This window comes from Coffea arabica, chromosome 3c (genome assembly GCF_036785885.1).
Source record: "Coffea arabica cultivar ET-39 chromosome 3c, Coffea Arabica ET-39 HiFi, whole genome shotgun sequence".
Lineage (NCBI taxonomy): Eukaryota > Viridiplantae > Streptophyta > Magnoliopsida > Gentianales > Rubiaceae > Coffea > Coffea arabica.
In genome coordinates this window covers 2,154,003-2,169,157 of record NC_092314.1, presented here as the reverse complement: position 1 = coordinate 2,169,157, position 15,155 = coordinate 2,154,003, and the positions used below count along the sequence as shown (strand labels likewise).

The 15,155-nt window shown below is 34.6% G+C and overlaps 1 protein-coding gene across 4 annotated transcripts; it reads right to left on the bottom strand.

Annotated features, from left to right (window-relative positions):
* Window positions 1–3,234: 3,234 nt before the first annotated feature.
* Window positions 3,235–12,420, bottom strand: LOC113734028 (uncharacterized). Of its 4 annotated transcripts, XM_072081756.1 has the most exons (9): window positions 12,091–12,420; window positions 9,535–9,649; window positions 9,135–9,444; window positions 8,403–8,481; window positions 7,941–8,327; window positions 6,370–6,458; window positions 4,962–5,002; window positions 4,761–4,858; window positions 3,912–4,196 (listed from the first exon to the last, which is right to left on the bottom strand). In XM_072081756.1, exons 1-9 carry the CDS (start codon window positions 12,097–12,099, stop codon window positions 3,951–3,953), a joined length of 1,374 nt encoding a protein of 457 aa, XP_071937857.1. In that variant the 5' UTR covers window positions 12,100–12,420; the 3' UTR covers window positions 3,912–3,950. The 4 variants fall into 4 exon arrangements, with proteins under 4 accessions (XP_071937856.1, XP_071937857.1, XP_071937855.1 ...); XM_072081755.1 differs by lacking the exon at window positions 3,912–4,196 and adding an exon at window positions 3,235–3,788 and having other exon boundaries at window positions 9,135–9,649; window positions 12,091–12,408; XM_072081754.1 differs by having other exon boundaries at window positions 9,135–9,649; window positions 12,091–12,415.
* Window positions 12,421–15,155: the final 2,735 nt, after the last annotated feature.

The following is a 15,155-nucleotide window of genomic DNA, read 5'->3' as shown; positions in this document are numbered from 1 at the left end:
CACAAATGATCACCCATAAAACACATTAACATAGAATGAAAAAAGTGTACATAACATCATGATTCATAAATACGTATGAAAAAAGTAAGTCATGTATAAACTGAAATGGCAATTGAGCCCTATTAATCAGCAACCTAACTATTACAAAATTCCTGTGGTTGAGTTCTTTAACAATGATAACTACATAATAGACATTAACTAAAAATGTCAAATGAAATTGTTCTCTAGAAAAAAGCTAAGCAAAATAAAATATTGCAACAATCAATTTAACATTGAGCTGCACTCCTAATGAGGCGACATGAATACCTAACACAGCACAACAGATTCCTTCTTCTTAGCTGCTTAGCCACATGATCTCTCAGTTCAACATTCTGCAGCAAAAAATCAGAAGCATAGCCATAAACAGCACAAGTATGACTAACCAATGTATTCCTAGTTTGTACAGACTACTTATTTACGGTCAAAATCCAAACCATGATTGTACATGTAAGAAAATGAACCAACAATTCTGATGAATTAACTCCAAACATACAATTTTTTTTTATGCAGAAAGCTAGAAAGTTTCACAAATCTTCAAGAGAAGATATGTCCAGCATGAGAGAATAATTACCGCAAAAAAATTAATGGAAAATAAGTTTCACCTTTTAACTTTAGCTGCTAGATTTTAACTAAAGCTAATCACCCAATAGAATTGTTACCAAACATATCGAAATTATTAACAAAACAGCAGTTTGATGTTTAAACTCACTTTTCAGGTTTTAATCTATCTTAAATCTAACTAATGAAAACTGCTCTTTATAGTTCCAAATTACACCCAATAGAGTTAACTTATATAAGAAAAAACTGCATTAAGCTCAACAACTCTTACCTGGGGGTCAACTATCCAATCATGGTAGAGTGGAATGTCTAGTAGATCAAATATTGCACATTCTCGAGTAAATTCAAAATCAGCAATTCTGAATGATAAGACCCATTAGTTACAAAACAATACAACTTTAAAAAGAATGCAAGTAAACCTACATAGACATATAAAAGCCATCACTTACCTCCTGAATTTTATATTTACATCAATCCTAAGTATTAGTCTAGGAAGCAAATCAATAGAATTGTAGTTGGTAGACCTTTTAAAATGAACTCCTATTGAGAAAATCATGTAACACATGGAATCACTCTAAAGAAGTTGCTCAAATCTCATGGCAAAATCATGAATATCGACAGACTTAGTATCCAAACATTTTTTGATTAAAATAGCAAACTAGTAAACCACAAATTTATTGTCAAAGGCAGAAAAATCATGTATTTAACCTACAGAAGTAAAATAGAAATCATGACATAAAACAATACAAAATAGTAGCACAGAAGAACTGACCATTCACAAAGAAACTAATTATGCAAAAGCAAAGAAAATTTTTTTTTAAAAAAACATCATAACGAAATGCAACAAACATTTTAGCCAAAAAATTTTTATTCATGACAACATGAACCTAAAAAAGAGGCTTGGGTCCAGTTATAGAGACAATGGCTGTTATTTCCAACTACAATTAAATAGAAATGCCTCTATCATCAAGTAAAATTAAGAAATCAAACTGAAAATATTATAGGTCAAATCAACTCCTTGTTCAAACCCTATACCTATGTCTCAAAATCTGGAAACTTACATGCCATTCCTGACCCAAATAAATGGAAAAAAAATTTTCTTGCTTGAACTATATATAATGAGTGGCATCCATAATTACTAACCCGCAACTCAACTGATACTTATCCACGTACAATTCCAAATATTTTTCATTGATAATGCAACTAATCATTCAACCTAATCATTTTCTCACATAGCAAGTAAACCAAGATCTCAAAATCTTGAAATAACCATTTCATATGAGGCAAAAAATGAGAAGAGAAGAGGAAACCAAACAAAAAAATACCAAACCATCGGGTTTTTTTTGAAAAAATCTACCAGGAAAAAAAAAAAAACCTAATCTATCCTAATCTAGGGGGAAGCGGAGTCTAAAGAGGTTAGTAGGTATAAAAAATTTATCCTAATTTAGGGGGAAGGAAAAGTTAACGGGCTAGTAAGTAGGGTTAAAATCCTTAACCTACAACCCAAAGATGAACTTTAGTCCTTTCTTGGTGCTCAGTGGTTGACCCACACTTTGATAGAGGGAAATGGTTGTGCGGATAGCCTTGCAAAGTGGAGCCACCAGCAAGAGCTAACGGTAATGGATAGGCCACCTCGTTAAGAAATGTTTAAATGATGATGTGGGGGATTGGGACATGGGGCACAGACAGTTGCGGTTACAGGTGCCTTTCAACTGCGTGTAACTTTCTTTGTACATCGCGTAACTTTTTTTGCACATAGCGTAATTTTAGAACAAATTTTTGTGGGACTCACACATGGCGTGGAAATCAAGTTACAACTTGTAATTTCAGCCGCACAAATTTTTGAGGCCAGATCATGACCATTAACCGTTTAGGGACGGTCATACGGTCATATTGATGACTGTCCCTGCCCCATTTCCGGGGGATTGCATCCCACGTTTAGGCACATTGTAAATGGCCTGCAGGCCTCCAATGGACCGAAAAAAAAAAAGGCAGAATATTAAACAAGGCAGAATGAATTAATTTAAAATGCTCCATTGGGATACAAAAGAGGAAAAGAAAACTTTTTCACTTTTTTTTGACTGGAGATACAATCCTACTTAATTGAAATCATAAACAATTGAAGTGTGTAATCACATGTCAATCTATATAATTATGATTTGAGCAGACTTGCGATAACTGGAAGATGTCCATGATGCTTCAACTTCAAGCTAATGTCCACGGAAGGAGTTTCAAAATCACAAATTTGTGAATTCTCTTCAGTCATAAACATCAAAATTTTGAGTTTGATTTACTAAGTGTCCTTTCCCTGTAATTTATTGATCAAGCAATATTTCAAATTTCTATGCAATTTTATAATTTTCGAGCACAAATGTTTACGTATATTGACTTTGAGATTATTAGTTAAGAATACATAGTTTCATCGCAATTTATTCAATAAAGTGAATAAACTGCAATCGGGTATTATTTCAAGATTAAAGTTAGTTAAAGAGTGAAAGTAATTTATTTGAAAAGTAATAATGTCTTTAAAAAGTAATTTATTTGAAACAACATTATTTAAAGATGGTTTTAGAAAACTTTAAGGTTTGATTATATACTTTTCAATTACTTTTTTATCTCATATCGATACAATATAAGTGTTATAACTCCCAAATTTGAACGTCCTTTCTAACATTTGTGAGAGTATTTACACAACTTCTTTTTTTTTTTTTCCGCCTAGTATGGGACAGGTAGGATTTGAGAAGCAGAGGGGAAGGGAGATTTACACAACATTGTGATGTCGATGTCTTATATGAGGAAGACCATCTCATCTTATGCTACTCAAACTTTCTTAGGATAGCTAAAGTTTGAAGAGATTTTTTTCATTCTATTTTAGTTCGCTACTGCGTTTCTAAACCTTTTTCACTAAGACCGACAGTCAATCAAGTGTTAGAAACAACCCACCAAGGCACTACTTTCAAAGCACCATATCAGACCATCTTAATGTATCGCATCCCCCTTCTCAACGTTGTCAAAAAAAAAGCACAATGGTTGGTGATGCGAGCATTTGGAACCATATTAGATGTTATTCTCCGCTGAGCAGCAGATCCAAATTCCTGGTTTGCTCCCTGAAAAGCCAGTGTGTGATACGATGGTCGGCCGACAGGAATACCATACAATGCTTGTTGCTTGCACGATTGACCAAGTAATGCCTGGTTATCGCAGAAGCAGAAGGAAACATTATCACAAAGCAGAAATAAAGAAACATTTGATGTTTTGCTGGATAATAGTAGGATACGTTTCAATAACCCCAAACAACATTAAAAGTAGAAGACTTCAAGGTGAAACAGTATAGCCAATATAGTTCTATAAATTTACTGCACCAGCGTGACAAAACCAGATCCCATTCCCTGACAGATTACAAGTGCAGTTATCCACACAGGCAAATCAGCACGGGCAAATTTTTCTTTAATTATATCATATGACAGCATTTTTGTGCATGTCCTACCTGTTAAGGACAAATTGAAAATTACACAATGTTTGATTTTGAGCTTAAGAAAGAATAGTGTCAAAGTCATGCTGCCTAAGCTTGCATCGCTTGCATTAAGATCTGTGCAAATCTGTATTAAAGATAGAGACATAAACATGTTATCGGACCAAAAAGGAACAGAACACAGATATTACTCATCCTAACCTTGATTTTTGCAAAAATATAATTTTGAGGTCCAACATTTTTATGATAAAGGCAGCTCAGTATTTTTGTTCAATGTATTGCTGATAAGCAATAGTGTAATTCCAATCCCAAGTAAAGATTATTCTTTGTCCAAGTTTAGTAGCTCAACTAGTAGAAGGCAACATCATCTAATAATTAGTTTTTTAATGCAGGAGATATAATTCTTAACATAGACAACACAGTATGTATTGTAAAGTCGTAAACTGTGATTCTTACAACACGCTACACCCAAACACTAAAACTAGTGATTTCCATCAACACAGAAAAAACCTGCCTTAAAATAGCAGCTAAATTTGACTTTCCTAGTACTGTCTTTAGATGATTTGACAAATAAAAAGAGATATAGGCATCAAACTGATGTATCATTTATGACAGAGAGTCTGATAAGTGCACCAGCTGGCTAAAGATCACACCAAAAACAGTTAACGCTGTCATGTACTTGAGATGATACCTGTACTTTAGGAACTTCTATCCTGTGTTCATCCAAATCCCTTTTGTCCATGAGTGCAAAAACATCGAAACTGCTTGGCTCAACCTTTGTTGGATTAACTGACAATGTAAACCGAAATGGTCAATAATATTTCTTCAAGCAAATTGCCATTATTGGAAACCACATAAAAACTTCTCTTAAAGGGAAGAATGCAACACTCACATAGCTCATTTATCCAATCTGGACTGTCACCAACACCCTTGCTGGATTCAATGATAGTAACAAACAGGAAAAAGGTATCAGCAGTCAATCAAGGCTTAAAACAACGGACAGGGGAAGAGAGAAAAATATTAAAGTAACATCACAAATCATGTAAAGGCTCAAGAGAAAGGGCATTGGAAAGAGAAAAATGTTTTAGGTTATGCTACAAGAAAGGCTACTGAGCAAGATGTGAACTGTGATATATGGGCTTCATTTGGTAATCACATTTCCAGAAATCCATAGTATGTCCTGGTACAGCTTAGCTTAAAAATTTAATACCAATGTAGCACTTCATAGGAGTCCAGAAGTCCATCCCAGGTCCTAGGACTTGTCGTCTAAGACATAAAAAAACCTTAGCACAACAATTTTTTTCCTTAAAAAGAAAAAAGAACAAAATTCCAACAACATAAAAGGAAAAAGACAAAATTTAAGAACAAATAATAAAACTCATGGGAACAATTACCCTCCAATTGGCTTCAGCATGAGAATAATTAGCCTATTCTCTTTTTCATAACCCTCTTCCAAGTTTATTGCCTCAATTTTTCAAACATAATATTGCTAAATTATCTTGGGATATGATTAGCTTGTTTTGAAAAAGAAAAATTCAAAATGAGGACAAAAGCTTATCTGCTAATCTTGAATCATTAACAATTAACTCATTTCAAGATAAAAACTTTATCGCATCAAGTAACATTGTCCCTATATATTTTTCACCCATGAAAAAGCATATAAACTTTTTCTTCTCCAAAGACATATAGAATGCTATAAGTTGGAGAATTTGCTGTAAATGGGTTATCAGTTTCCTTCATAACTCTGGAATATAGTTACATTATCAAAACAGGACTCGCATTCCATGGAAGCTAGGCCAAACAGAACCTACAAGGGTTGAGCTCATGATAATCCACTCCTTGACTAACAATTTGATCTCAGGATAGTAGAGCACATAGTAGCCTGCGTGGCCTCTCTCTACTATAGTTAAGAAGAAAGGAAGTAAATAGGATATTGTCAGAACTGGTAGGCTATGTTACCAGGACCAGGCTATGGAGTCCCACCCACAGCAATACTACAGTGCAAAATGAAGAGTCTGATAAGGATAGGAGCAGGGCAATTGAAGAGTCCGGACAACAGAGCTGCTAGGGCATTTTGACATATTAATTGACATTATACAACCCTAAGTTCAGTTAAACAGACTAGATGGTTGAACAACATGCACATCTGAATGCAAACGGACACAAAGCAGAACTCAAGATAGGGCATAAATCCCTCTCAAGAACTCCAGTTGACACGTGACAGCTGGTTTGACAGAAGTTGGTAGAAGGCTATGCAATAAACAACCTAAAACAACAAAAGGCACAAACAGCACCAGAACCTGCGAACGCCATGAATGTCTCTATCCTTCACAGGCAATCCTGCTTTCTTGAAAATCCAGGCAATCTGTGCAGCCAATTTATCATCAGTCTGAAAAGAATGCATGAAAAAAGTTACGCATCTATGATGCAAAAGGTAAACTTAAGAGCCTAATATAATTAACAGAAAGAACCATAATGCAAACCAGAATGTCTATCTAATGAAAGATTGGATTAGCTGTTTTTGGGGGTGTTTTTAAAATATTTTACTGTAGCAATGTAGTTGAAAAACTTTTACTGTAGAAGATGAGGTTATTTTTTGTGTTTTTTAAGGTTGTTTTCTTGTTTTTGGTGTTTGTGAAGTTCTTTTTTTATGTTTTTGAGGTTTTTTTTTGTGTTTTTCGTATTTTTGAAATTGTTTTTGAGGTTGTTTTTGTTTGTATATTACTGTAGCATAGTAGTTGAAAAACAAGTTTTTCAAAAAATCCCCAATCCAAGCAGAGGCCCTAGTTTTTCAAATACAAGTCTACAGTAACACACTCCAAAAACAACCCAATACACCTTTCAAACAAACCAAAAATTATCAAAACAAGAACAAATAAATAAAATGAAACTAATAAGCCTTTCTTCCTCAACCACCACCACCCATCTCCCTCCCACCAAATTCTCACCACCTCCCCTGCCCGCCACACCCTCCTCCCCCCTCCTCTCCTCCCTCTTCCCACTCTTCTCCCCCCTCTCCCCCCTCTCCTCCTCTGCTCCACCCCGCTCCCCCCATCCTCCTCTGGCGGGCAAGGGGGACAGCAGAGGAGCGGGGTGGGGCAGAGGAGGAGGAGGAGTGGGCAACGGAGGGGGGAGAGAGGGGAGGGAAGGGGGGGTGGAGGAAAGTGGCAGGTAGGGTGGGGAGAAATTTAAGGGGAGGAGGATAATCTTCAAAATTGTTAATATCACCTCAAGAATTTTAAAATTTTAAAAACACCCAAATATATGACATAAACAAAATTTTCTCCAAATACATCTACAGTAAAGTTTTAAAAAACACCTAATTCACATTTCTTGGTCAAATCAATAGAAATGGACAGCAACAAAATTATTTCAAGATTAAAGCTAGATTCTTTCTCATATAGGAGAAACATAGGTGACTGAAACAAATGACAAATCTATAATACGTTACATTCAAGGACTCTTCTTGCATCACAAACACCATTACACATAAATTTAAATTGTTACTATCTAAGACACAAGATTTATGCAATTGTCCAAGTCTAATTATGCCTAAGTTGTTGGATAAAAGAATGAAGATATACTGTCAAGTTTGGAAGGTTAGGTATGTAGGCAGTAACTTTCGAGGCAATATGTCTCTCAGTCAGTTATTTTTCCTACACTAAACCAGGGCAGCATTGATTATGAGTGACAAAAAGAAATCTGCAATACTTAAGAAAGTTGTAAAGCAAGCGTAATAACATACCAAATCCCATGGTAACATTTACTAGGAGCCACATAGAAAAAGTTGATAAAGGCTATGCCATCCAACCAGAGCATATCTCCAGAGAAAGGGAAATGCAAATAATACCTAACAGGTATGAAGCTATACCTGACGTGGATCTAATTGGAGACATGCTCCCAAAGAATCACCAATCCGCTCAAATATGCCAAATAACAGCAATATCATCTTCATTGTGAGCCTTTTATCCTTCCATTTCTGAAGCAGCTCATTATCCAACTTTGCATACAAGGATCTCCTTTGAAGCATATCTAAAACTGTTATCTCGTTTGCCACAAGATCCTCAATATGAACCACTTCATCTAAAGGAAGGCCATGTGCTTCCTTGGAAAGTTTTAAAGGCATTACTATTTTATGGGCTACCATCAGAAGAGCAGCCACTGCAACGAGTTTGCGATTCTTAACATAATTAACAAATTCTTCCTTAACAGACTTTGTCCTTTGTGCAAGCAGTCTAACAATTTCTAAAGCAAATCTCTGCCAAAAAATTACTCAATCAGACAATGTAAAGCCAGAAGAAAGCAAAAATGCCCAACAATATTCAGTAAAAACCTTTCTCGCCCTACAAAGACTATAAATGAGCCTGAAGATTGAATCCCTCCTGGTCCAACCATCGATCCATATGCCTGACCTACACAAAACGAAGGTGATAAGTTTGCGAGCACAGTTGTTAATAGCCAACGGTAGACCTAGTCCTCATCTGGCACTAGCGCCTTAAACTGTGCCATTGTGAAGGTCAATGACTTTGTTTGGTGTTCGCTTCTATTCTTAGAAGATCCCCAAATTAATCAATATGTACTATACATAAAATACCCTTAATTCTTGTAGCAAGTGACTTGCAAAATGGCTTAGGATTACCGTGATATATAGCATGCTTGATAGCAATAAGTGTCTACATGTGTCTGGTTTCCTTGAATACAGTGAAATACACTATGAGCTAAAGATTGTGGGTGCCCTTCGCACTATAATGTGCTATATGAGACTCAAAACAACAGGTTTGTTTGCCTACAATGATCTGGAAAATTTTTTTTTCAAATATTTTTCTGCTAGCATCATAAACACAAATTTCAACCACCTTTTCTAATCCCAACCACATTTTTATCTCACTTACATTATACTGCAAAAAGTGCTACAGTGTTATGCTACCTAATTTTTCCAAATAATCTCCTATCCAAAAACGCCCAATGGTTTCAAGGATGCATTATAATAAACTTCCTACCCCTAGCAATTCAGCTAGACAAGGAAAGGGAATTTGTCCCAGCAAGAAAAAGATCAAGTAGATACCATGCAGCTCCAACGGCAAGATCAAGTGGCAGCAAACCCTTCATGTCATCAAAGTCAGTCTCACACTTGTCATCTACTCCAGCTCCAGCCCCACAGGCGAGCAACTTTTTCGTTATTTCAACAGATGCATATGATGCTGCCAGATGCAAAAGGGGGGGCTTGCTACAGCCAGAAAAACATTCATGTCCATCTAAACAAAATTTGCTTTTTGTTTGCCCATTCAGCGCAGCAGTAAAACATTGGACAGCATCGAGTGTAAACATTTGAGTCAAAACCCATTCAGGCACATCTTTTGCACTTTTATACTCATCTATCAAAGAAGTAAATTCATCCACATCATCATGCAGGAGAGCACGCTCAATTAGTTCCTCCAAATCCAAGTAGGGCTCGTATGGCTCACCAAAATCGTCCTGATAGGTGTATGAGAAAGTCGACAGCTTCTTTTCTGTGCCCTGATACCTATAGGCAAAAGTAGAAGCCCTCTTCGCAAAGTTGTCATCATAAATGGCGACAGGCTGCTTGGTAACCAATCACGTGTCAAGTCACCAAGAAACAAAATGTCAGAGATATAAACAGACACACATAAGTAAGACAGTGACTACACCAATATTGAAATAACTTAAAAAAAAAATAGCAAATGCCATGAGATGCTGTTTATGCTTCAAGCATTGTGGCTAGCATCTTTTACTCCTAAGATGAAACCGCTCAAATATGGGGAGATAAAAGATGAAAATAGGGTAGAGGAAGGGGTGACCAACAGTCGCCAGCCCACGAAGGAAATTGACCAATCAGTTCAAATACCTCAAAATCAACTTGTGGGTAACATACTGACTGCTGGGAACTGTTTCCGATCACCCCAAGTTTCAGAAGGACAATAGGGAACTAAAAATGATCATAGTTTTCTCTTTCCAATATGAATTGGCGCTGGTGTGTTGGAGTCCTAACGCTCTTGATTTCCATAGAATTTATGAAAAAAAATAAATTATCAAGACCAAGTTTCTGTTTTACTAAGGGGGTGCTTGTTTCACAGATTGGAATCGGAAATGGAATGGAATCATAGACTCTGGTTTTGGAATTAAACTTTTCATTCCAATATCTAGCTTGGTTCACACATTGGAATTAGCATCATTCCAATTCCTGATGCCTGATTTGATGAGTGTTTCGGAATTAAATGCAATTAAATTTCAAATTTACACCTGATATAACAATTCTTATAAAACAAAAGAATTACACATACGACAAATTAACATCTCCATAATTGTAACTACAATAGTTATTAACTTTTTGATAAAACATAAGAAAATCATAAATCATAAAAAAAATTAATACCAGAAAATAAATATAGTGGCTGCATTAACAAGGAGAGAATTCCCAAAAAAAGGGAGTTTTTAAACTAACTTCCCAAATGGTGACGATTTTTGAATCTCTTCCCAAAGGGTGAAAAACGCATCCAAGGAATGTATTCTTCCAAATAAAAACGCAACTTTCAAATACGTTATTTTAATTGTCATAAATTTGTTTAAATATGAAAAATTGGTTAAATAGCGCATAACATACCAGCTCTTTATGGAAAACTGACAGGTTTTGTAGTATGTTTTGTACCAGCTCTTTATGGGAAACATACCAACTCTTTATGGGAAAAATTAGTTAAATTGCGCTCAAAGGAAAACTAGTATGTTTTGTATTTAACATAAATTAAATATGTGAAAGTTAAAAAAAAAAAAAAAGAAATTGCCCATAACATACTAGCTCTTTATGGAAAACTGACAGGTTTTGTATTTAATGCCCATAACTAATGAAACTGAAAGGTATTCAGGCAGACAATTTTACAAACAGGTACAAGGCAACCAGAAGCCCAACCAAACTATACCAGTTTTCACGGATCAAATAACCAAAAGATCAAGAATCGATTGACCTTTTGTTTCTGAGCTTCCATTGAATGCTTAATTCAAGAAAACACAGTGAGTAGCGTGAGTGGAATAAAAGTGAGAATGTGATGGGTCCAGAGCATAGCATTTTGGTCCAGTTAGTGTTATTGTGTCAGATTCCCTTCTTTCCTTTTTTATTTTTAGCTAGCCAGTGAGTCGCCTGAAAAAATAGAGAAGAAGGAAGAGAAAAGCTGGCATACGGAGACGAAAATTGCAGAGGCAACGGAGAAGAAATTTTGGATAAGAGATGAAGACTATATGATGAAGAAGAAGAGATAGGAAATCTGATAAAGAAAAAGAACAGAAAGTGCGGCGTGTGATGGAGAGAAAGAAAGGTAGGTCCGTCATAAATGTTGTCTGAAAGAATAAGTTGAGGATTTTGTCCAAAACCTCTCAATTTGCTCGGGAACGGGATAAGTCGATTTTTTAGAAATGATTCCAAAAATTGCATTCCAATAGGCTTAACTCAAGCAACAAATAAGGGATTTATTCCATTCTGTGATTCCCAAACCCTTTAACCAAGCAGCCCCTAAATATGTAAGTACCATAAAAAGTATTAGTTGAAATAAACCACTAAGAAAATAACCAGAAGTTAGAAAAAATTCTACAAATATTCACATATCGAAAATTTTAAAAGCCTTAGATATTCTTACATTTTGTTATTAAGTTTACTATATATCCTTCAAAGAATTCAGCAGCCGTTTAAAAAAATACTATCAGTAAACAAAAGGAACAAATAAAACCCACAAAAAGATGTGAGCAGCTGAACATTTCACTGAGGTACTACATTCCTCAGTTTGCTTTGCTATCTAGCATGCAGAAAACATGACACGTATAGCAAAAGTTGAAACCATTGTATGTTTCCCAAAAGAAAGGCTTGATCAACTAAGCTAGCTACCGTCCCACTCCGTCTTATCGCTTCGATCTATTGAACCCCACTTTATCTTGAACCCCATAAGAACACTTTCAATTGAAGCAATAAAAGCAGATTCAAGAAGTAAACCTCGAACAAAGAGAGAAGAACACACCTTTTCCATTCCGACGGTAGTAGAATTTGTCTGCACCGCATAAACAGGACGGCGTGGAAACCACAAAAACCGGTCAAACGAGTCCTGATTTTAATCACCGAAAAAAGACCTTTTTTTTTCCTCAAATATGCCAAATTATGAAAAACAGCTTAAGCATTACGAGGCTTTCTTGATGCTTTCTCAGAAGAAACAGAAACTAGTGAACTCCTAAATTCATGCAGGCTCTCTTCTGTTCAGGTTGGCCCTTAGGTTTTAACCTTTTTCTCTCTCACCAAATGAAATTGAGATTGGGACCTGGCTATTCACGTTTTATATTCACTCTGTCATCCCAATTATTTTGTCAAACATTTATTTTTAAAAATAATTTGCTCTATTTGGAACCCTTTTTTGCAGTGTTTTTTAAAAAATAATTTTTTAAATATAATAAAAATTTTTAAAAAATACTCTAAAAGATAATCTAAAAATTAGTTTAAATTTTTTAAAATTTTAAAAAATATCTCAAAATATATTCTAGAAATTCTTCTATTCTTAAATATCTTAAAACATATTCTAAAAATATTTCAAAATATACTCTAAAAACTCTGCTACAACAAAGTTTTTCAAAAACACCCCCAAAATATATGATTTGATTGTAATTTTTGTAATTTTTTTCAATTTTATATCTATAAATTAAAATTTTAAATTTAAATAATAATATGTACATGATATGATTAATTAAAGTGACGAGTGATTAAAAAGTGATTTGGAGTAAAAAATCTGGAGAGCCCCTAAACTATTGCCTATTGCCGTTGTCTACTCTTAGCTCCTCATCTAAATTTTATTTCTGATTGGCCCTTGAACAATTAAAACTGCACACGTTAAGAACTTTCTGTGACTTTAGGCAAAAATTTGGCTAAACTTAAAAGGTATTTTTGTCTATTCATAATTGAACCTTTGCAATCAGCATCAAAAACCCTCAAAAAAGATAACCCTTCAATTTTTTTTCACAAGATTTGTGAAGAAGAATTTAATGGTGTGCTTAAGAAATTGATGGGTTATCTCTTTTGGAGGATTTCCATCCTTTGAATACAGCCAAATTTATGCCTAAAGTCACCGAAAGTCCTTAAAATGTGCAGTTTTAATTGTTCAAGTAGCAATCGAAAACAAAATTTAGATGAGAGGCCAAAAGTAAACAACGATAATAGTTTAGGGGCTCCCCAAGTTTTTTACCTTCTTAATTTTGGAACATTCCAAAATAGAAAAGTACAACAAATCCCAAAATGGATGGAAAGTATGACAATTTAATGAAATGGAGGGAGCGCCTTTTTTATTTCTCCTATTACATGTAGATACATCCCGCTTCCAATTCCACTTGTATATGTCAATGTATAACTTTTTTATGAGTTTTTTTAAATCAAAATAACACTCTTTCTATAAAATATTCTCAATGTGATTTACTTTCAAATTTTACTCCTATAATGATATTATTGTTGCAACCTAATTGTCATGTAAGATAACAAGAAAAAAAAGTCTTAATTTAGTTTATAGTTTCCAACATGAACTAAAAAATTAATTTTTTTTATTATAGAGGCACAAGAAAATTGCATAAATTTGATAATTCCTTATAATTATTTAAAATAAATTCTACCATTATTGACCTTGCTATTTTTGGTCTCTGCATTTTTTTTAAATGTATCAAACCTATTGCATATATTTTTCAAAAAATAAATTTGAAAAATATAAAATTTGCGACAAAAATTGCAATGAAAATTATAAGCAATAACGAGAAAAGTTACAAAAACTTCAAGACTATCATATTTGTTTATACTATCCTTTCTACTCCTTGAAATAAGTTTTTAAAAAAAGTAATCAAACCAAGATTTTCAAAATTTGAATTGCAAATTGAAAACTACTGGATTATTATATATGTAATTAACAAGCATAAAAGGCGAATAGGATCCTAAACACGAATCTATGTTGTTATAGAGTGGTTCCTTCTAGATATTTTATCAAATGCATGGTGTGAGAAATCATTTGTTAAACAATTAATATTTAAAATTTTTTGAAGGCCATAAGAATGTCCCAAAAACTGCACAATAGAAAAAATAAGAGAATAATCTTCATTTACCTTAAGATTATTAGTTCGAGAAGAATATTTTTAATCCACTGAAACAATTTCAAGGATGATATTAAAGTTTTAGATACTGTTAATATAAATATTGGATTCTTAGAATTACATTTGACAATGGAAAGATAATGAAAAGAAAAAATTGTGCAAAGCTTTGGAGAGAAAATCTAGAAATTTATTAAATAGGAAAGATAAATGAAGCATGCCCTTATTTCCATTCTGGCACATATGCAACCTATGTGGCAAAAAAAGATTATAAATGTAATAAAATTTAAAATTAAGTTACTTTGGGTACATGTTTTGGAAGGAGACTTAGGCCTTGTTTGGAACCCAAGTTTTTTGAGAAGTTTGTTAGCTACTAGCTTTTTAACAACTATAGTTACAGGAACCCAAAAAAACTTATCAAATTTTTTAACCTTCACACTTCAAAATATCTAATACACAAAAAACTTTCTCTTTTCTTTTTCTTTCTCCCCCACCTCGATCCACCACACCTTCATCGCCAGCCACCACCTCCACCGCTGCTTCCGGCGCCGGCCTTCCTTTTTTTTTTTTTCCTTTCTCTCTCTCCCTCTCCCCCTCTCCCTTTGACCGATCTGCAACCCCTCTCTTTTCTTTTTTCTTTTTTTCCCCTCTCTCTCTCTCTCTCCCCCTCCCCCTTCCCCTAGCTGCTGATTTGTTTGGATAGTGGGTTATTTTCCAAAATATATTTGTTTATATCATCATTGCAATTTCCAATACAGCTTTTTATCTTCTCAATTACCTTTTTATCTTACATACATCACATCACAAAAAGTGCTACAGTAAAAATATCTCAAATAACTCACTATTCAAACAAACCCTGCGCGATCTAGTCGTGCGACCAGATCGCAGCGAGCCGCTGTACCAAACCGCATCTGCGATCTGGTCACGCGACCACACTGGGCAAAGGGGGAGGGGGAATGGGAGGGGAGAAGGA

Bases quoted from the DNA above. Each gene is read 5' to 3' on its own strand.
- LOC113734028 (XM_072081754.1), bottom strand. The intron at 8,328-8,402 runs GTTTTTACTGAA...ATTTTTTGGCAG, and splicing joins GTCTTTGTAGGGCGAGAAAG to AGATTTGCTTTAGAAATTGT. The intron at 5,003-6,369 runs GTTCTGGTGCTG...CATTGAATCCAG, and splicing joins GACATTCATGGCGTTCGCAG to CAAGGGTGTTGGTGACAGTC.